The sequence below is a fragment of the Chrysemys picta genome, chromosome 8, assembly GCF_011386835.1.
Source record: "Chrysemys picta bellii isolate R12L10 chromosome 8, ASM1138683v2, whole genome shotgun sequence".
NCBI classification, from domain to species: Eukaryota; Metazoa; Chordata; order Testudines; family Emydidae; genus Chrysemys; species Chrysemys picta.
The window spans coordinates 18691022-18714190 of record NC_088798.1 but is presented as its reverse complement, the minus strand read 5'-3'; the positions used below and the strand labels follow the sequence as shown (position 1 = coordinate 18714190).

At 44.3% G+C, this 23169-nt stretch overlaps 1 protein-coding gene across 1 annotated transcript; it reads right to left on the bottom strand.

The window, feature by feature from the left end:
* Positions 1-9568: 9568 nt before the first annotated feature.
* Positions 9569-18911, bottom strand: LEPROT (leptin receptor overlapping transcript). Its single transcript, XM_005300084.4, has 4 exons — positions 18749-18911; positions 15769-15844; positions 14650-14836; positions 9569-13997 (listed from the first exon to the last, which is right to left on the bottom strand). The coding sequence occupies exons 1-4, from the start codon at positions 18762-18764 to the stop codon at positions 13881-13883; spliced, it is 396 nt and encodes a 131-aa protein (XP_005300141.1). The 5' UTR covers positions 18765-18911; the 3' UTR covers positions 9569-13880.
* Positions 18912-23169: the final 4258 nt, after the last annotated feature.

Here is a 23169-nt window from a genome sequence, read left to right as displayed (position 1 = left end):
GGTCAAATTAGCCCGACACTACTATTCTTAATACTGTAGTGTCAACACAACTTGAGATCAAATCAGCTCGAGCAACCCAGACTTCTTTACTCCATAACCTTACCCTGCATTCATCCGAAAAATACGTTAGCCTTCAGTCGGCCGTTTTCTGCACTGACCAGGTACAGATGGTCGCGAAGTGCACGTCCCTTCAGTTCAGGAGGTGTGGGTCAAGTTTCCCTTATGACCAAAACACACACACAGTCCCGTGCCTTCGTTCTTTTTATCTTATCTGTCGGCCGTGTTCCAAAACGGACCAACCAATCAGGGTAAGCCAAATTCTTATTGTGGTTTGTGCTGTTGCTTTTACTGTATAATTTATGTTTACTTATCTCCTTGTAGCCAATTGTTTTAAATATGGTTAATGTGGGTTAGACAAGCTGTGCCCGGAGGGTACAACTTATCTCACTTTATAGGAGTCAGCATAATGTGTTATCTGGTTGCAGCGTGTTTTGACCACAAGTCTGTTTCTTTTTGCAAAGCTTGCTTTTTAAAGCTAATTTTACAAGGCTCACTTTGTGAAGCTTCCGGAAATTTTAGGCCTAACACTGACAATACTATTGTTCATTTCAAGCTTGACAATACTCTTGATCAAATTATTCACAAGAGGGATTCCTCGTTCAGGGGTTTCTCAGAGTATACATGTGGGTAAAGTTATTCTTTTTTTTCTGAGGGACAGCAAACACTCTTGTCCTTTCTCTACTAGACACAAGTTATAAATTAGAAACATGAGGAGAGTCAAATCCATAGACAGCCACAATGATTAGTACGGGATCTGTAAACGAGCTCTTTTTGAAGCTGAATTGCCATTTGTCGGCCTTTTCATTCAAACTGGAAACTTGTTGATACCATAAACCATGTGAAAGAAGTCTGAAGACCTTGAGCACCTTGTCCAACAGCCTCTCAGATATGATGGAAGACATATGTCCTGCCTCCCAATAGGTTTCTTCTAGGTGGCAATTGAGCACCTAAACATCTGTAATCTGACTGGAATACAGTTTTACCTGTAATAGCCTTAAGAACACAATTTAGGTACAGATGGGCACCTAGTGGGATTTTCAAAAACATCAGGACAAATTAGACACTTAACTGATTTCAATGGAATTAGTTGTGCTTTTGAATATCCCACAAGTTACCTATCTGCATCTATAGGCACCTTTGAAAATCTGGGTCTCAGTTAAAAGGATAACTGCATACATTTTTCAGACCACTACTAAACAGAGTGCATTTTAGGGATTGTTTTATATCAAGTTCTTTTAACTAAACCTCTGTAGGTTAAATTAATCTCATCTGCAGACATTACCAATAGGGGCATATTTGAATGATTAATTAAAGGTTCAGACTTTTCTTCTTTGGATGGTGAATAAGATGCCTGAGGGTACATATGTTAGTACAATACTATGCCATAATTGTATGCCCCAGGCCATCAATATTTTATTTTTGTACAGTTTGCTTTGATTCCAAAGTAAAATGCAGATTAAGTTACACTGTAAATGTTTTTACTACTTTAAAACCAAACTAAGGGTAAAATCCTTCTCTGACACCCACTTGTGGGATGTTACCTATGATAGTCTGATCTCCCGAAAATGTCCAGATCTCTCATTACTGCCACTGAAGATTTTTACATATGTAGGAAAAGCAGAATATCAGAGCTAAGCTTGGGGAGTGGAGAATTTTGCTCTAAAAATGTTGTTTAAAAATAAGGTGAGCAGTTAAATAACTGATCGCCTCAAAGAATAGAGCACCTAAGGCTGAAGAATCAAAGTGCGGCTCTAATCCTGAAAACTTTTGCTACCAGCCAGAATACTTACTACCCTGAGTAATCCCATTGATTTCACTGACACTACTGAAGACACTAAACACGATGATGCCTGGATTTTCCAAGATCAGCTCTTTAGTTGTCATGAACTGGCTTATCAGTTATGGAACAGAGATGGAGTTTTTCCATGGCAGAACTTCAGAGACAAAGGGGACACATAATAAGGTGCAAAAGAATGGAATTTAATATTAGCTTAAATATTAAGATCTATTAGAGTGTACCATATCATACAGCAGGGGTAGGCAACCTATGGCATGCGTGCCAAAGGCGGCACGCGAGCTGATTTTCAGTGGCACTCACACTGCCTGGGTCCTGGCCACTGGACCGGGGAGCTCTGCGTTTTAATTTAATTTTAAATGAAGCTTCTTAAACATTTTAAAAACCTTATTTACTTTACATACAACAATAGTTTAGTTATATATTATAGATTTATAGAAAGTGACCTTCTAAAAACGTTAAAATGTATTACTGGCATGCAAAACCTTAAATTAGAGTGAATAAATGAAGACTCGGCACCCCACTTGTGAAAGGCTACTGACCCCTGTCATACAGTAACTTTGATTTGCTAGCAACAAAGACCATATAACACACAATATTTTGCAACTTCAATTTTACAAACCACCGGGCTCTCCAATTTGTAATCTATTAGTTGTAGTGGTGTGTCTATCTTCTGTAGTCCAACCATTAGAAGGCAGTCATGCGGGGGCACGTTTAACACGTTCACTATAAGGCAGTAGCAGGAATACGCACACACAGGGCCCAATCTGAAGGTGCACAGCACAAAAAAGGATCAGGACCATACAGCTCAATCCTGCCTCCATTTAAATCAATGGCCAAATTCTCACTGAGGATTTGACCATTACAGCTACCACCACTTCTGTTTTTATGTTGTGCAAGACCTTTTCAAAAAAGTTATTTTAAATGGAGGACTGGGAATAAAGTTTCCTACTGTGTTGTGAAATACCAAGCTTAGGCAGGAATTCAATGAATAAGGAAACTTCAGTACTAGTTTAAAAAGTCAAAACAAAGGGGAACTGAAACATCTAAATGTCACAATCAATCCTCTAACTCCAAGCATAAGCTTTTGTGTAGCATGATAAATACCCTTTAACTTCTCCCCAATTCCTCAAATAGAAAAACAAAACCCCAAGCACAGTAATTCATTTATATGGACCAAGAAAATAACACTAACCTTATTCAGTTGGTGGTAAGTGAAATGCAAGCCAGAGAACACAAAATAAAGTTCATAGTCCTAGGTTTTAAGGCCAGAAAGGACCCTACCCTTATGATTTAATCTGTCCTTCTACATATTAGGTCACAGAACCTCACCCAGTAATTTCTGCATTAAGCCCGTAACTTCTGTTTGAGCTAGAGCATCTCTCTCAGAACAATGTCCAGTCCTGATTTAATGACTTCATGTGATGGAGAATCCACCATTTATGCTTAGCATTTTTAACTTTACATCTGAATCAGTTCATCTAATTGTAACCATTCCCCAGGAAAACATGTTGTTGAGTAGTTGCAGTAAATACAATAAAACCTTAGTAATTTATACTAATAATGACCAGGAGAGCCATTGCAAATGAGTGAGTTAGTAAATGAACAGCCAACAAAATGAAGGCTTCTGCACCACAAAATGGACTTGGATCACTGTAGTTTCATTTCACTTATTTGTGAAAATACCACACAGAACCTTAGTGTACAAAACAATTAATTCTTACTTTTCAGACTTCACTCTATTGGTGTGAAGATTATGGGGAAAGAGTGCAGATTAGCAAGATTGTATTGTACATAAAATAGCACTACCAGCCACACCTAGCATCAAAAATAAGAGACTGTATAAAGGGGCAATGAACCCTAGTCTCACCTCTCTCATGTTCTCCTCAGAAATGTTCTGTTGGAACCAATAATCCCTTCCTCTTTCCTAATTGTTTTACCCTCCTAGGTTCACAAATGGCCTAACAAGCATTTGAACACTGAAGGCAAGCAAGCAGGAGAGACATCTACGACCACGAAGACGAGGACTGATGGCCCTTATAGAACGAAGTAGCAGGGAATGGTCAGTCGGTCTATGTGAAACTAACCATTGGGCTCAGATAGATTTCAAGAGCTTTACCTGGTGTCCAGAACATTCATGGGTAAAATCCTGAATCTAGAACTGGTCTGTGAGGATTCCAAAATAGCAGCAATAGCTCCAGAGGAAGTTTTAACTGTGAGAAATAAGGAGCTCCAGGTGATTCTGGGATGGAGCCAGGACAGGAGTAGAAGCACAATCAAGAAAATCTATGCATAATCAAGAGAACTGCTGCATGTACAATTTCAGATAGATGTCAGCTACTAGAATGGGACCAAGGATAGCAGAATAAGCACCATGATTGTGTCCTAAAAGTCTAGGGCCCAGATTTTTAAAGGTGTTGAGGCATTTGCTGTGCTCAGCATTGCAAACTCTAAGGGTCATTTTCAAAAGGGGTCTAGGCATTTAGGTGTCAAAAGCCCATTGACTGTCACCTAGGTCCCTTTATAGCTGCATTGAGCTCTCCAGGGGAGTAGATTGAGATTAATTTGGGCACTTACCAGTCCAGAACAAAATAGAACTCCACTGCTATTGCAGTGAATCGATAGAGAAGTATTGAAATTTCAGTAGAGGAATCAGGCTGGACTCTGTGGTACCTGAAAGCCAACTATAAATAGGACAAGGGGCTACAAACTGCACGATATATGGTGAAGTAGCTTGAACCCTAAGCAGAATGAAGTCAAAAAGAAGAGAGATGCATTTTCAACTTGCCAGATCAGACTCAGTAGGGGGCAGCAAGGGATGGCCAGCCTACAGTTCTGGAGCATTATAAACCTACCTTTGGTGGAAGGAATTCTTTGCCCCAGAGCGTGAATACCATTTAACAACACTGAGCTTCTGCAGTAAAGACACTTTCTTTCTGTAGGTCAGATGGAAAGTTAAGGGTACAGGATTGCAGCTAAAATACACCAGCCTTCCAAGCAAGCTACTCTGCAGCCTAGGAGACTGTAACTGGTGATAGCTGTGTTATCTAAGCAAAGAGGATGTTTTCTAGGTAGTACTTTGACTGTATATGTAGATTGAAAGGGTTTTTTCCATTGCTATTCTGCCCTAGTAATAAACTGCTTTTCTGTTGAAATACTGGAGTCACTATTGTTTTCCCTTCCACTCTACCTCTAATAATCCAAACGTCCTTGTGGGACTAGAACATCTGATTTCCAGCAGGCTCACATTTGCCCTCAAAATCCTTCTTTTCTGCTTTCCCAATTACCCTGCGCTATGGCTAAAAACAAACTTCATCAGGAAGGTAAAAGCAACCAGAGACACAAACTATGGAATAAAATCATCATCAAATACTTCCTTCTATGCCTAATTGGTCCTTAAATTCCAATGTAGCCACCATTCACCAGTCAGCACTTCTTTTCATATTTTATCAAGAGGCACCGTTCCCATCACTCACCCCTATTAAGCACCAGTCATATTTTAAGAGCCATTTAAATTAATCAACTAGTTGCTAGCACCTGTGTGAACCCATCTTAATAAAATAGTCTTTTCATGTAGTATCACAGATCAAAAACAATTACGACAGAGCCAACAATGCCACATCTTAAAATCATTCTGTGTAAACAATTAAGGTCAGTTTTCTAGGAATCATTATAAAGCTTTACATCATTTTAGTTTAATATAAAAATAACAGTATGTGGCTGACTCTAGTGTGTTTGTTTTTGATTGTTTGCTTAACTTCTGTGTGTGTGAATTTATTGCTCATTAAATTGAGAAAGTAACAGCACTATTTAGAGGCAGGAACCAGGAACATTTTCTCAGGCCTGAGGAAAGTTGCTCCTAGTGTAATCTAAGCTGTGAATGTAAATGGATATAATTGAACTAGTGCAAACTCCTCTGTGGATGCCCTCTTATTCCAAGGCGTCTCTCTTCAGTTTAATTTAGGTCAATTGGGAACAGGTTTAAGCTAAACTGCAGTAAACCACTGAAACTGAAATGAGAGTCTCACATGGATTTGCATTGGTTTAACCATCTCAACTGAGAAGATTATTTAAATTAAACTGGTTCAACTTTCCATGTAGACAGCTCTGCTACTGTGCCTAGTGCATGGCCTGCAAAACCCTTCTAATTCTAGGCCTAACTCTCTTGTGTTCAGAGGCAGTCAGTCATGTAAGATTGTTCAGTGACATGTAACATTCTGTAAAGTGGACAAATGATCACTAGGAAATAGGATGAGATCAGAAGCCTCCTTATCCCTTGGGATCCATGCCACAATTTGAAACCTGTTCCTCAGGATTGAAATGCTAACACATTTACACATTGTCCACCTTCTCTTTCCATTTATCTAAAAATGCATTTGACTCATCTATACTCCATTTTGGACTTGGCCAGGAAGGATCAAGTGCGGCGTTATTCCTCTAGTTTGGTTCCTTGTGCTGTTTGGAGACCTGCACCTAGCTGTCAAATAGGTAAGAAAGTCTGAGTTCTGAACTTTAAACAAATTTAACAAATAAAATATTTTCCTAGATCGGGACCAACCCTCAGTCAAGGGTGGCTGGGTTCAGAAAATCTCAAGCCAAACAATTCCAAATGGGAATATGGAAGTACCACTCCCAATGCAATGTTAAAACTGAACAATCATGCTTAGGCTATGTCTACACTTAAAACACTACAGCACCACAACTGCAGCTATGGTGCTGTAATGCTTCAGTGTAGACACTCACTGCTGTGATGGGAGGGATTCTCTTGTTGCTGTAGTTAATCCACCTCACTAAAAGGTAGTAGCTAGGTTGACAGAAGAAGCCCTCATGCTCCTTTTAAAGCTTCAGTGAATCTCTAAGAAGCTAAAACTCTGTAATGGTTAATTCCAGGTTTCTGTGATTCATTTTCAAACTAAAGAATGAGCTTTTCTAGCCTGAACAGCAAACAGATACAGTGATACTTAGAAAAAGAAATGACTAATGAACTAAAACTCATAGAATACTTGCTGCCTAAAAACTGCCTTCCAGCATGCCATCCAGCTCTCTTCTAGATGTTAACCCTTTATTTTCCTTAACTCTAAAGTAGGCTGACCACCCGGGTTCAACAAAATATAGGTGAAAAATAAAGGGAAAGCTTATTTTTAAGCAACACCACCAAATTGTGCCATCTACACAATACATCTGCATCACAATGTATGATTATTGCTGAAATATGGGGCAGTGTGACCTGTACTGATTTGAGTCAGGACACGACATTTGGCACTGAATAAATTATGGATCTTAAAAAAAGCAATGGATGGCCACCCTTTGCAGTAGAGCAGCATACGTGGAACTTACAGCTATGGTGTTCGACACACCTAGCTACACTTATGTTAATAATGACATTCATTTTTACAAGCCTTGTGGATTTTAAAAAAAAATGCAAGTGAACTTAGTGCTGCAAAAAGGTGCTGGACTGACAGCAGCTGGAGCCTAAAGCTCTCTTATTTATCACAGGGACAGCACAAGCTAAGTTATTACCCCCAAGATATATGCCTCAGCCATGACCTGCAGTAGCCTCCTATGGTGGTCAAGGGTTGTAGCATCCATGGTCCATTCAATCCTTGGCCATTCTGCTAAGGTTGCCAACAAGGCTCCCACTGAGTGCTAACTTTCATGGGAGCTCTGTAAAGCAGACTTCTGTATGTAGGGAACTGTCAGGCCGCAGCAACTCGTTTCACACAATGGCCCCTGAACAACTGACACCTGGCAAATACTTTTAGTCCTTACCTACCAGACTCTGGATTTGAACTAAAACCTTGCAGTCCAAGGCTTGAATCCCCTTCCAAAGCCTCACCAACCTTACCCAGAGAGGAACCAGTTCCTACTAAGATGAAAGGCTCCCGAGCCTATTTCCCAATCCTGATCCATCCAGTCTTTTCTCTACTCCCCACTGTAGAACTGGGGGCAGATTGAATTGGAGATGACATTGTTCCTTTCATGTTAATCAGGGGTCATACTTGAACACTGTTCCTGTTGCTATAGAAAAGAATTAGTCAGAAATATAATGCCATTATCTCACACTGTGGTACGCCCACACCTTGAATACTGCATGTAGGTCTGGTTGTCCCATCTCAGAAAAGAAAAAAAAAATATTAGAATTGGAAAAAGTACAGAGAATGGCAACAAAAATGATTAGAGGTATAGAACAGCTTATATCTGAGGAGAGATTAAGAAGACTGTGACTGTTCATCTTAGAAAAGAGACAACAAAGGGGGGGGATATGATAGAGATCTATAACATCATGAACGGGGTGGAGAAAGTGAATAAGGAAGTGCTATCTACCCCGTCATGTAACACAAGAACCCAATGAAATTAATAGGCAGCAGGTTTAAAACAAAAAAAAGTTGACATGGTTCACTCAACACACAGTCAACTATGGAACTCATAGCCAGGGGATGTTGTGAAGGCCAAAAGCATAACTGGATTTTTAAAAAATTGATACATTCACAAAGGAAAAGTCTATCAGTGGTTATTACCCAAGATGGACAAGAATGGAACCCATGCTCTAGGTGTCCCTAAAACCTCTGACTGCCAGAAGCTGGGACTGGACAATAGGGGATGGATCACTCAATAACTGCCCTTTTCTGTTCATTCCTTCTGAAGCATTTAGCACCAGCCACTGTCGGAAGACAGGATTCTGGGCTAGAGGACCACTCATCTGACCCAATATAACCATTCTTATGTTCAATATCTGTAAAGGAGGGGAGTCCTCTTGTGAAAGGTTCTCCACACAAGCTTTGAGTGGCAGTTATGAAGTTGAGCGCCAACATGGACTAACCTACCAAAAGAATATCTGGAACCAGCTTCCATTTGATGGGAAACAGATGCTCTCTCAGTATTAACATATACCCAGGCACATTGCTTACTCACTAGTGAATTAAATAATGAACTGTGTATATTCTTTGAGAGTCCCATAAAGTGTGGTGACAATTAGTCTAGGAGTACAAGGTGGTCTATAAAAAAATAAATTAGGCCTCTGAAGACCCCAGCTCCATATTGTTACCATTTAATGGATGAAGAAACCGAGGCAGAGGAAAGTTAAATCAATGCTCAAAACTGCACAAAGCAAGCTAGTTGCACAGCTGTTGAGAGCGGGGTTAGCGGATACAGTGGTAAAAACACAAGCGCTCAGTCAACATTCTTGCTACCACTCATGCAGCTGTTCCTCTGCTAGATCAATAGGAGAAGAAAGTGAGGAAAAACTTCTACAGAGCACTCAATTTATATTAGAGATAAGCTCTAAAGGAAAGACTAATTTCCAGGAGGGCCCACCTCCACCACATTTTCACCAGGTTTAATAAGCATGCTAGAACGTGGTTTAAACTCAGGTGCAGTGGAACAGCGCTCTTAAGATAGTTTTGGTGGCAAGTGCCAACAGAATGCAAGCATGGCAGAACACTGTTCCAAATGCATATTCTAATCTAGGCAGGAACCTTTACTAGATAATGGGAACTGTTCCTATCTGAATTAGAATACGGTTTTTGAAACTTGTTTCACCATGCTTTGATCCCATCAGCACTGACCATCTAGGCAGCTCATTATCCTTGCTCTAAAACGTTAATTATGCTTTTGTTTCTTAGCCTCTCTCTTCATTAGGTGTAATAAAAGGCAGAGAATTTTTTTAAAAATTCAAAACACAACCAACAAAAGACAGACACAGGACAACTTGAGTGTCATCTACATTTAGGCAGTTTTATTAGACAACTTGAAAAAAGTTGAGAATGCTTTAATTTACAAATGTATTAATGATTTCAGTAACCTGGCAATTATGGAAAAGAAATCTTTTACAAACGTTACAAAAGTTGTACTGTATTTTGAAATACAGAAAAGGCTATTAGTCAACAGTAAAGATATATATTATGTGATGATAGTTTTTCAATCCGATTGCAAAATAGTGTTTTTATGTCTATGCCTTCTCAAACCTACAATAAATCTTGAGGCTAAGGCACTTTGCATATATGTTCACTAGCATATAAGAAAAAACATTATAAGGAGACTGCAATAAATGGATGCTCTTATGCCTAGTAGTGGCTGTCAGTGCACCAGACTCTTGTGAATGGGCACAGCTCTTGACAAATAAACTGAAGACTCTTTCTCCCTACTTCTGATAATTTAACTAAAGATTAATTCAAGCAAATTTAGATTTAAGGAGGCCAGAAGAGAATTCTGAGATTTAAACTCTTTATTGACTTTAATTATTATTTCAACTTCTTTTAAAAAAGGAAAAACTATGATGATAATTGCATGGAAACCGACAGTGAGAATTAGCGTATGTAGCAATTTTTCAGAAAAAAATATTTACTGTCTCCACCCAACAGCTATCTACTGATTTGTAATGAACCCACCCCGATGGCATCTAGGTGCAACACAAAAAGTCTTCAAAGCATTAGACCAGCCTCAGTAGGACCTTGTTTTCTTTTTAAAAGATTGTTTCTGATGCTGATTAAGAAGGGGATATTGACAATTAATGTCTCACAATCTCTTTATTTCCACAGAGCACCTGCCCATACAACAAACCCCCCTTTCTGAGTAAAAGAAAAAAATCACCACCACCTTAAAGAAAACTCTGAAGTGATAACTTAGAAATGTGTTTAGTGCATCCTTTTCATTTCTGTGTATCAAGTCCAAAGAGTGAAATATGAAACATTCATTTAAACCACGAGGGACCAATCATTTACTCACATTAGTTCCGTTAAATTTAATGGGGCAACCCACAAGCTTAGTTATCTGCAGAATCCAGCACCTTTTGTACTTTAAACTATCCTTTTCTTATTTTTCACTCCACTAAATGGTGGAGTTAAAGAACAGCATTCTTCAAAATCCAGGCAAAACAGATAAACCAAAAGTGAATTTTCCTCAAACAGCTCAACTCGTAATTTGAACACGTAATTTCCCTGAGTAATAGCTTACAATTATAACATTCTACACTAAAATCAGCATGGTGCAACAAATGTTACCCATAAGGATAGTGGCCTTGATTGTGAAAGTCATGAACAAAAACACAAGAATGTTTGCTGATGTTTGAGATCATGCTCTTCTGCTAAATGTCCTACAGTGAAGCCTCGCAATGATCATTTTAAAGAGGCCAGGAAAACTAACAAGAAAAATTGTGTTTTAGATACACTTAAAGATTTTCAGTTTCCTTCAATCTGAAAATGCGGCAAATAGCAAATGTTGCATCTAATCGTCAGTGCTGTGGAAACTTTCATCACATCAATATAGTGCAGTCTCAACCTGGAAAATAAAATAACGGTTTTGTGTCTAAACAAATTTAAAACTATACCTATGTGAAATATATGATAAGCAACATATTCCTATCAGCAAAGTGAAATTTGAGTACATTGCATTATTTGTGTTTCAAAAATATTTTCAGTTTACATTTTTTTCACTGATAAGAAGGATAAACCAAAGTCCACAGTCTCCGAGTACTGACATAGCAGTAATTACTTTTCAAGCCTTTATTTGTGTGGAAATCCACAGGATGTCAATTGTGAAAAGTTACTTTGGACATCAAATGCTTGTGCAGATATTTTTCTAGGTTAGGGGAGATAGCATCACATCAATTCTCTTCAAGGCTGTTACATATTTATTCATGGTATTTTATTCTCCAGATCATCACAGGCTGGAAACATTCAGTTACGAATGAATAAGCTGAAAATATGCAAGCATGAAAATTGTTCCTTCTCAAATTGCTATTCCACGAAACTAGTGGTTAAAATATCTACCCAATCTAAATATTCAGTTTCTTCTAATTGCAAATGTCATAATTTGATGCACCTATTTTTCTATGACAAAATAAATTAGAGTTACTGGTTCCTTGCTCCTTTTCAGGTGTACTGAAATGTATTACATATGCCTCTAAAGTTAAGGTCATGCCAGAATGAACCTCTACAAAATTAAATGCTTCCCTCACAATATGAAGGATTCACTATCTCATAGTAGTAAAATGTGTTAACATAATAATAGTGTGATTATATGAATGTTTATTAGAATAATGACATTTAAAAATATATTGTACTGTTTGAATATTACCATTTTTTCTTACAAGAGTTGAAAGTAAGGGTGTGCGTAAAAGTATTTTTAAAAAACTGACAAGAACTGAGGCAATGCCGAGTCCTGTAGCATCTGCTGTATTAAAGATGTCTAACTGGAACATTTCACTTCTTTGTAATTCAGGCATTTGACTCACAACACAACAGAGGTGTTCAATGCATTCTGATTATAAACTTTGACAGCAGTTTGAAATATTTCTTTGGTGGGGAAACTATACATACTGTATATACTCTATCATAAGCCGGTTCCTTTATAAGCCGACCCCCCCCAAGATGGATACGTAAAAATGGAAAATTTTTATAACCCGTTCATAAGCCGACCCTATAATTCAGGGGTCAGCGAACTTTGGCTCCCAGACCATCGGGATAAGCCGCTGGTGGGCCGAGATGGTTTGTTTACCTCGAGCGTCAGCAGGCACGGAGATAAACCTAAGTAAACAAAGTGTCCTGGCGCGCCAGCTACTTACCCTGACGGGCTGGGACAGCAACTGGTGGGGAAATTTGGGGGGGGGGGAGAAGCTGGGAGTCAGGGGCGTAACCCTTGTGACCACCCCGCACATGACCCCACCCCTAGCCCGGGATCCCCACACTCTCCCCATCCCATCTCTTCCCACCTTATCTGGGGAGGGCCAGGGGAGGATGTCTCTGGCCTGGCTGGAGCTGCTCCGGCAGGCTGGGCAGCGCAGCCGCAGCCTGCTCCGGCGGGCCAGACCGGGCGGTGCGGCCGCAGTATGTTCCAGCGGGCTGGGCCAGGTGGCACAGCCGCAGCGTGCTCCGGCAGGCCGGGCGGCACGGCCACAGCCTGCTCTGGGGGGTGGGGCCAAGCGGCACGATTGCAGCCTGCCAGCCCCGGAGCTGCAGCTGCTTCGGAGGCTGGGGGGAGAGCAGCGTGGCCAGAAGTGGAGAGACTCTGGCCCCGCCTCTTCCTTTCTGTCTCTGCTGCCTCTCCTTGCTCCCTCTGTTGGGGGGGAGGGGCTGTACTTCTCTATACCCATTCATAAGCCGACCCCCGTCTCTGATGCTTCCCTTTTTTACTAAAAAAATTCAGCTTATGAACAAGTATATACGGTAAGAAGTAATGTCAGTTTATAACACGGTAAGACATTAAAATGGAGTTATCAGATTACCCCCAACATACACCCACAGTTACAACTAGAGTGGGATGAAAACAGAATATTTTCCGTTTTTATTTGTTGAATGCTGAATAGGAGTGTAGGGGAGGGTGTTTGTTGAATCTACTTTCCCTTTACCTGTTGTAGTGAGATCCAAGACCAGATGTGGTTCTGGTAGTGCACTATGCACCATTAATACAAAGGTGAGCCTGATAATGCAGAGAAATTAGAACATAGCCTCCTAGAACATCTCACTCTCCCTTTATCGTGGATAGGACACGAGATACTTGGCAGCAGCTATTATAGGTATTCAATGGGTTTTTTTTTTTAAACTGAGAGAACAAGCTACCGAAAATTACAATTATTTGAATACAAAGGCAAATATTTGTTCCATCCTAGTCACAAAACAGAAGTTAATCAAGTTAGCGAAACCAGGAGACTAAACTGTGCAGTCAATATATAGGCCCATTTTGATTATGCTGTTAAAAATGTCAGCTATGTTAGCTGACTCCCAACATACATTCCAATGGTATTATATCAAAATTAAAAACTAAAAATCAGTAAAATAGTGCACACTGTGTAAACAAAGATTTAAGGACAGATTTAGCTATTGTGATTTCAGCTTATTCTGTACCTATTTAAAAAGCTGTCAGAAGGCTCTTTTCCCCTTAATTTGGCTGACATACAAGTGTAAAAAAGCATATTATGTTCGGATAGCATAAGGCTACATGTGCAGGCACAAACATTCCAACGTACACACATACATATATACAGTATATAAACATGTATGTTGCATATCACCAACATCATAGTGAAGTCCTACCACTGCTCCCAGCTAAAGTCATCTCCTCTACCAAATACAAGAAAAAAGCCTAAGATGGTAAGAAAAATGACTGCATTGCCAGCTAGCACAAGACCACAGGCTCCCCACTTGATCTGAAATACAAGATGAGAAGAAAAGAAATCCTTATTTGGTTTACATGACGTGTACAGATCTGTGTTACTTTCATGCATTAGATAAGCTAACTGAAATATCACACACGGGTGCTAAAAGCATAAGAGAAAAGACCAACGAACAATTGATTCAGTTCAAGCATTCAATTAGCAACCACTGAAGTAACTAGTATTATACTTATACATTCTCCCTTCATTAGACAGTCTTCTGCAATACACTATCTTTCAGAACTAAATAATTATCTTAAAGCAGAATCATCTTGGCAAAAAGAACAAATAATACAGGATACAGAAAATTCTTTTAAACTCAATGCTTTCTCCTAGCGTCTAGGCATTACAGATTGGAAGATATTCCATAAAATCAAGGCAAGGAATAACAATGAGCAATAATTTGCAAAAATAAATAGCAATAGCTTTTTGTAGCCAAACAATCCCATGCCCCAGTCTTAAAAATATTTTGCTCTTAGGAGATGTTGCTAGGGATTAGAGTACCCTCTTGTGGACATTTCTGGTTTTGCCTACTGTCAAAAACCTACAATTGCTAAAACAATTTGGTTTGATATAGTGTCCTTCATACAGAGCATTACAAAATACATTAGAATGAGAATAATAAGAAAGAGTCAGCAGAACGTACCGCTTCAACACGTGCAAGGATTATAGGCATTCCAAAGGCAGAAACAACAATTCCAGTTGTGAAGAAATAGGCCAATTCCCTGCAGGCACTGCTAGCTGCATCAGTGTCATCGCTTACTCTTTTTGCAATGAAGTGAGGAATGGGACAAAGGATGTAAAATATCAAGACAAACAGGGGCCAGTAAACACTGTGGGAGAAAAAGCCCCAAAAAGAAAACAAAGTTACTTTTCACATTGAAATCAAATCAGACAGACAACTTTATAGATTTCAAAGGGATTTTCACATGCACAAAATTAAGTGTGTGTGTCTTTGTAAGATCAGGACCAATGTTTCTACTAAATAACCTACTTTTTAGCCTTTTGATGATCAGAAAACAATTGATATGTAAGCATGTTTAATGTTTTTGCCCTTCAGTCACTATTGGAAAAGTGTATATCTAATAGTTAATCTTAAAAATCAGTGAATTTTACAATTATTTTTATATATTTTTTCAAAAATAAACCATCTGGTTGTTGTTTAGAATTAGTAAAATTTAAATATCATTTGTATTTTGTTTAATGGTGCTTGTGCATGTCAGATAAATTGACCTCTACTCCATTAATTCGGTATTACTATTTTAATAAAAATCAGTAAAATATTGATTAAAATCAAATCAATAGTAGAGAAATCTACTGCAAAAATACTTCTACAAAGTTAAAATTACTGACTCATTAAACAATACTATAAACAATACAACCGAGATTCAGTATACAATATTTTAGTCCAGTTTTTACAGGAGTTAAACATCAATTAAAATAGTGTATTTTCAATAACTAGAGCCCCATTACCATGTGTTGGTTCTGGACCTTACAATGGTGTTCTAGGATAGTAGGCTTAATATGAATAATCGTAAATGCAAAGCTAAATGGGTTACAAAGCCATCCAATCAGAGTCCACAATTCTTAGTTAACAACTACTAAACTTATCTTTTAGCTAATAAAACAGTGGTTAAATGTGCATGCTCCAAATTATATGGGACCGACATACAACTAGACTGCATATGTGTATTGACATGGGCAGTTCAAGAACACAAAGTTAGAACAAAGTCAATTTTTATTTTTGAACTGAATTATTTCTTACCCATAATATTCTAGGGCACATCCCAACATAAGAAACGTTAGACCAATGGCTCCACTGAAGGATAATCCAACAAGGGCTGTACAAGAGCAAAGAAATAGATTGTTATGTTGAAAACTCAAAACGCAACAATATTATAACTTTAAGAGGAAGTCACCCTGACATTGTCACAGCAAAACTTTCTCCAAGAGTCAGTAAAAACTGGCCTTGACTTGAATCAGCAGCTGCAATGCAAAGTGATTCATTATTTCAATTCATTGTGTGATTTGGTTACTAATGATCATTGTAGCAGACAAGTGCATTCCTCATTCGTTTGATTTTTATTCTTCACCTTTTCTGCTCTTGATACTATATTCTTCCTTGAATGACCATAGCAACAACTTATTGATGCTTCAAAATAGAAGTTAGGGGATTTTTACTCTTTTTAAAGTTTCATTAAAATCTAATAATAGCATTTTTATATCTCGTGAAATCAAGACACACCATAACACAAATAAGGCTTTTATTGGACTTTAAACTGTTCCCTACTGTGTTTGCAATCCACACACTGTAGCACCCTAAGAGTGCATGGAAAGCAAAAAACGAAACCAAAAAGTCTCTCTCATTATCCCCAAGCTAAAAAAGGCCAAAGTATCATCAGATCCTGATCTTTGAGGATACGAGCTTTTGTAACATCACCTCAAGCCTTTCAAAACTATTCACAACTTTTATAGATGTCAGCCACTTCAGGGAACACCTGCTGAAGGATGGAGGAGCTGGGAAGCTACTCTGGGGGCAAAATGAGAAACAGAGGATCTAGAGAACTGAGGGGGACCAGATTTGAGGACAGGGAGGATGGGGAAGAATCAGAGGTGTGAGAGGGGGCCGCAAGGGAGAACTGGGGGTGTCCAGACTCGGAGGCGAGGGGGAACAGCGGGGAGAAATGGAGGGGTGTCCAGGATGGAAGGAACGGGAGAATCAAGGATGTCAGGGAGACTCAGGGGGCAAGGAGGAGAGTGAGGTGAGGAGGAACTGGGAGAGGGCGACCCAGTGAGGGAGAGGCAACGAGGCTCAGGGAGGAGGGAACGGGAACTCAGTGATGTCATGGCTCCAAAGGAGAAATCGGAGTGCCCAGGCTCCAGGAATCAAGAGTGACATGGCTCAGGAGAGTACCGTGACTGGGCAGGGAGGGAATCGAGGGGTGATAAGCCTCATAGTAGGGAATCGGCGTGGGCAATCGGAGTGTCCAGGCTCAGAAAGGTATTGTAGCTGGGGGGGCGGGGGCAAATCAGGAGGTGACGAGGCTCAGAAAGGGGAATCGGAGTGTCCAGGCTCACGGAGGATGGGAAGAATCAAGATGTCCAGGCTAGGGTTGCCAACTTTGGTTGGATGAATTCCTGGAGACTCCAGGACAATCCTGGAGGCCTGGCAACCCTAGTCCAGGCTCGGGAGGGTACCGTGGCTGGGGGGCACAGGTGGGGAGTAGTGGGGTTAGGATGCTGGAGGTGGAATCTGGGTATTCAGGTTTGGGAGTGGCTCGAAGAGGAGGAATCGGGAGGTGTGACGAGGCTTGGAGGTGGGGGAATCGGGATGTCCAGACTCAGGAGGGTAAGGTGTTTGGGAGAGGAGGAATCGGGGGGTGACGAGGCTCGGCGGAGGGGATCGTGAGTGACGAAACTCGGGAGGGTATCGTGGCTGGGGGGAGGGAATTGGGGTTGACGAGGCTCGGAGGAGGAGTCGGGGGGTGACAAGGCTCGGGAGAGTATCATGGCAGGGAGGCAGTTGGGGGTGACGAGGCTCAGGGAAGGAATCGGAGAATGACAAGGGTCGGGGGGTGACGAGACTCGGGAGAGTATCGTGGCGGGAGGATAACTGGGGGGTGACGAGGCTCGGGGGGGAGTCTGGGGATGACAAGGCTCGGGGGGCAATGGGGGGAGGTGACGAGGCTCGGAGGAGTCGGGGGGAGGTGACGAGGTTCGGGGGGGCAATGGGGGGAGGTGACGAGGCTCGGGGGGGGTGACGAGGCTCGGGGGGGCAATGGGGGGAGGTGACGAGGCTCGGGGGGGAATGGGGGGGAGGTGACGAGGCTCGGGGGGGAATGGGGGGGAGGTGACGAGGCTCGAGGGGGGCAATGGGGGGGGAGGTGACGAGGCTCGAGGGGGCAATGGGGGGAGGTGACGAGGCTCGGGGGGAGGTGACGAGGCTCGGGGGGGAGGTGACGAGGCTCGGGGGGGCAATAGGGGGGAGGTGACGAGGCTCGGGGGGAGGTGACGAGGCTCGGGGGGGCAATGGGGGGAAGGTGACGAGGCTCGGGGGGGCAATGGGGGGAGGTGACGAGGCTCGGGGGGGAGGTGACGAGGCTCGGGGGGGAGGTGACGAGGCTCGGGGGGCTATGGGAGGAGGTGACGAGGCTCGGGGGGGCAATGGGGGGGGAGGTGACAAGGCTCGGGGGGGCAATAGGGGGGAGGTGACGAGGCTCGGGGGGGGTGACGAGGCTCGGGGGGGCAATGGGGGGAGGTGACGAGGCTCGGGGGGGCAATAGGGGGGAGGTGACGAGGCTCGGGGGGGGTGACGAGGCTCGGGGGGGCAATGGGGGGAGGTGACGAGGCTCGGGGGTAGGTGACGAGGCTCGGGGGGGGCAATGGGGGGAGGTGACGAGGCTCGGGGGGAGGTGACGAGGCTCGGGGGGGCAATGGGGGGAGGTGACGAGGCTCGGGGGGAGGTGACGAGGCTCGGGGGGGCAATGGGGGGAGGTGACGAGGCTCGGGGGGAGGTGACGAGGCTCGGGGGGGCAATGGGGGGAGGTGACGAGGCTCGGGGGGGAAGGTGACGAGGCTCGGGGGGGCAATGGGGGGAGGTGACGAGGCTCGGGGGGGAATGGGGGGGAAGGTGACGAGGCTCGGGGGGCAATGGGGGGAGGTGACGAGGCTGGGGACACTCGGGAGCTCCCCAGGAGACTGGGTGAAGGTCTCTGGGACAGGCCTCGGGCGGCGCCGCTCGGTACCTTTCACTCCCGCCATGGTCGCAGGGAGCAGAAAACAGGGCGCGAGCTCCGCTTTTTGAGGCGCCGAGCGAATCTGCGGCCTGCGGCTACTTCCGGCTTCCGCTCGCGGAGACACGCCCCCCCCCTTAGCTCCGCCCCGGCCCCAACCCACGTGGCCACAGCGGGCAGGCGCCGTTAAAGGGCCAGCGGCCCGACACCGACGCCTCAGGCTCAGCCCCGCCTCTACCGCACCAGTGGAGCCTGTGGCCATCCCCGCCCCGGCAGTGGGTGGAGCCGCGCTTGTCCGCGTCCCCCGCGGGTGCTTTATTCCCCCCTCCCCCGTGATCCAACCCTCGGTTCACACTGGAGCGACGGGGGCTGTTTGGAGCCAAAGCCCCGAACATCTCCAGCGGGCTCGTCCCCAGCGAGCCTCCGACCCCAGCCGCCCTGTCTCCGTCGTAGCCCGCCTGGGCCTGCTGCAGAGGGAGGGCGACACGGCCCGGGGTGGCTCCTTGCCAGCTGCATTGGAGGCCGGTGGCTTGTGCCTTAAAGTGCTCGGTAGCATCACGCGTGGATTTGGCTGACGGACTCCAGAGTGGGGCGTGGCCCTGGCAGGCTCCCTTCCTCCCACAGAAAGAACAGGAGTACTTGTGGCACCTTAGAGACTAACAAATTTATTAGAGCATAAGCTTTCGTGGACTACAGCCCACTTCTTCGGATGCATATAGAGTGGAATAAATATTGAGGAGATATATATACGCACATACAGAGAGCATAAACAGGTGGGAGTTGTCTTACCAACTCTGAGAGGCCAATTAAGTAAGAGGAAAAAAAACTTTTGAAGTGATAATCAAGATAGCCCAGTACAGACAGTTTGCTAAGAAGTGTGAGAATACTTACAAGGGGAGATAGATTCAATGTTTGTAATGGCTCAGCCATTCCCAGTCCTTATTCAATCCTGAGTTGATTGGGTCTAGTTTGCATATCAATTCCAGCTCAGCAGTCTCTCGCTGGAGTCCAGCAACCACACATCACTGAACAAAACCACTGACCCAGGAACCTTCCCTTGTAACGAAGCCCGATGCCAACTCTGTCCACATATCTATTCAAGTGACATCATCATAGGACCTATTCACATCAGCCATACCATCAGGGGCTCGTTCACCTGCACATCTACCAATGTGATATATGCCATCATGTGCCAGCAATGCCCCTCTGCCATGTACATTGGCCAAACCAGACAGTCTCTACGCAAAAGAATTAATGGACACAAATCTGACATCAGGAATCATAATACTCAAAAACCAGTGGGAGAACAATTTAACCTGTCTGGTCATTCAGTGACAGACCTGCGGGTGGCAATTTTACAACAGAAAAACTTCAAAAACAGACTCCAACGAGAGACTGCTGAGCTGGAATTGATATGCAAACTAGACACAATCAACTCAGGATTGAATAAGGACTGGGAATGGCTGAGCCATTACAAACATTGAATCTATCTCCCCTTGTAAGTATTCTCACACTTCTTAGTCCTTAATCTTAAGGCCGCTGCAGGGAGCCCCGGGCCCTTTAAAGCGCCAGCCTGGGGAAGCCGGTCTGGTCTGGCACGGCGTACCGGCTCTTGCTGGTATGCTGTAGCGGTCCGTACCGGCTTACTTTCACCTCTGACTACCTTAGAGTCCTGAACATACCTCCCTCCTCCCAGGGATTGACTAGAGCCTACCTTCCTGCTACACCCAGCTCCTGGGCTTTACACAGGCCCTTCCAGTTCCTGCCCAGCAGAGTCTGCTTCCACTTAGCAGCCACTTCACCGCCTAAATCTCTCCCCTTGTTGCTGCTGAAGTGCTTGATTCCTCCCACCCACCCCATTCAACCCTCTCAGGGCCAGTAGGGGGAAAATACACCCTATCCCACAGTGTAATAAGTATAAATGTATACCAAGCAGTGCATAACTCAGGTGTATTGATAAATTTACACCATTACACAATTCATAACAGCCCCCAACACTTCAGAGCCAGGTAAAGCACAGTCCACCACACATTACTGTGGCTGGCCATTAAAGTTATCTTTCAAGGCCTCCCTCAGTTGCATAGCTCTGCACTGAGCTCTTCTATCACCCTTTGTATCTAGCTGTTCAAACTCAGGAGACATCTGCTCCACCACTGCATCCCACCCTCAGAATCACAGAATATCAGGGTTGGAAGGGCCCTCGGGAGGTCATCTAGTCCAAACCCCTGCTCAAAGCAGGACCAATCCCCAGATTTTTGCCCCAGATCCCTAAATGGCCGCCTCAAGGATTGAACTCACAACCCTGGGTTTAGCAAGGCAATGCTCAAACCACTGAGCTATCCCTCCCCAGCGGCAATTTCCCCCCCACCCCCTTTGCTTCACAGATGTTGTGCAAGACACAACAGGAGGGATATTTTGCTCACTGAGATCCAATCTAGTGAGTAGCCAATGCCAGCCTCACTTCTATCTACCAAAAGTGCATTCAATGGTCATTCTGCACCTGCTGAGCGACTAGCTGAATCTTTCCTTAGTGCTGTCATGGTGGCCCGTGTATGGCTTCACGAGCCAGAGGAGCAAGGAGTAGGCTGGATCCCCCAGGATCATTATTGGCATTTCAACATTGCCTCTGGGAAATCCAATGGTCAGGAAAGAAGGTCCCTGCTTGCAGCTTTCGGAACAGTCATATGTTCTTAAAGATGCAAGGGCCATGCACTGTCCCTGACAGCCCACACGGATACCTGGGAAGTATTCCCGGTGATTCACCAACACTAGAATAACCATAGAAAAGTAGCCCTTTCTATTGATGTACTCTGTGGCAAGGTGGACTGGTGCCAAAATAGCGATGTGCATGATTGCCATTATCACCTCACCACAATTCAGGAATCCTAATACTGCAAGTTCCTCCACTGTGTCCTGCACAGTGCCAGGAGTCAGTGGCACTGGAACCAGGGATACCAAAGCCCTCTCACTTTTTGAAAGTGGACAGGCCTAGCATGACCCATCCACTTCTCACCAGGGCGGATCCTGCCTCTTGCCTGTCCACTTCCCCCCCCACAAGACCCCAACCCCCATCCAGGCCAGCATGGAGCCCGGCTGGGAAGCCAGGGCAGCTGTGGGCGCTGTGTGGCCCCTCCACCTGCCTACGGTGCGGGGGGCTGACAGCAGCCTCTGGCCAGTGTCCCCAGCCCGCGGGCTCCCTGTCTGGCCCAGGGCAGGTGGAGGTGAAGAATCCATGACTCTGTGCCGGCTCCCCACAATCTGGCTCCGGCTGAGGGGAGAGGGGGTGCAGGGCTCCGAGCTGCAGCCCGGCCATCGTAAGAGCCGCGCTGGCAGCTGTAGGGGAGCCATGGACCCTCCACCTGCCTGGGCCGGGGGCTGCTCTTGGCAGGCCCCCAACACCGCAAGCAGGTGGAAGGGCTGCCGTGGCTCTCCACAACTGCCCGCATGGCTTTTAACATGGCCAGGCTGCAGCTCTGTGCCCCCTCCCTCCCCCAGCCAGAGCCAGATTGGGGAGAACCACATGGGGAGCTGTGAGGAGCCCCCCCCCTACTTTTGGGAAGGCTCCGATGCCTTGGCCAGGAGTCATAGTCCTGCATAGCAGGAGATAATTATTAGCCCTACAAACTTGCATGACAATAGACCCCACTGTGGATTTTCCAACTCCAAACTGATTACCTATTGACTGGTAGCAATTTGGCATTGCCAGATTCCAGAGTATGATCACTACTCACTTTTCAACTATCCATGCAGCTTTCATTGTGGTATCCGTGCGAAGGAGGGCTGGCGTTTGCTTGGCCCACAGACCTAGGAACATGGTCTTTCACATCTGAATGTTCTGCAGCCACTGCTCATTGTCCCAGACCTGTATTATGATGTGATCCCACCAGTCCATAATTGTTTCTTGGGCCCAGAAGTGGTGCTCCACCACTGGCAGCTGCTCTGTGAATGCCACCAAGAACCTTGAATTGGTTTTCACTACATCCCTGAGCAATCGGTCCTTGAAGAAACAGTCATGTCGCCCCGTTGTTGTGGTTCTCCCTGGGGCTCTGCAAACAGCAGAGATCCTTGGTCCTGTGTTTGCAACGTTCAGGGTAATAGCGCAGTGCTCTGTGGGCTCCATGCTTCGGTCAGAGATGGTGGAGAGCAAAGAGTGCCAGGTGGGTGTGTAGGATTTAAAAACACACAAAAAAGTTACAGGAGGTGGATGTTATTATGGGACAGAGAAAATTGCATGATGAAAGCTTGACCCTAGCTCCTAGTCACCCCTGCAAGACTTGATTTCTGCCCCACCATGCATTGTGAACATTTCCCAAAAGACAGTGCACCAGTTGGTGGTGAGTGCTACATTGGGATACCTATCCATGGTACACCACACTGTGCTTTGACACAAGCATTCCTGGTGAGTACAGGCAGTGCTGATCCAAGCAGCCAAG

Coding starts and splice junctions, on each gene's coding strand:
- LEPROT (XM_005300084.4), bottom strand. Junction 14,837..15,768: donor TGTGCCCTAGAATATTATGG/GTAAGAAATAAT, acceptor TTTCTCCCACAG/TGTTTACTGGCCCCTGTTTG. Junction 13,998..14,649: donor TCCTTGCACGTGTTGAAGCG/GTACGTTCTGCT, acceptor CTTGTATTTCAG/ATCAAGTGGGGAGCCTGTGG.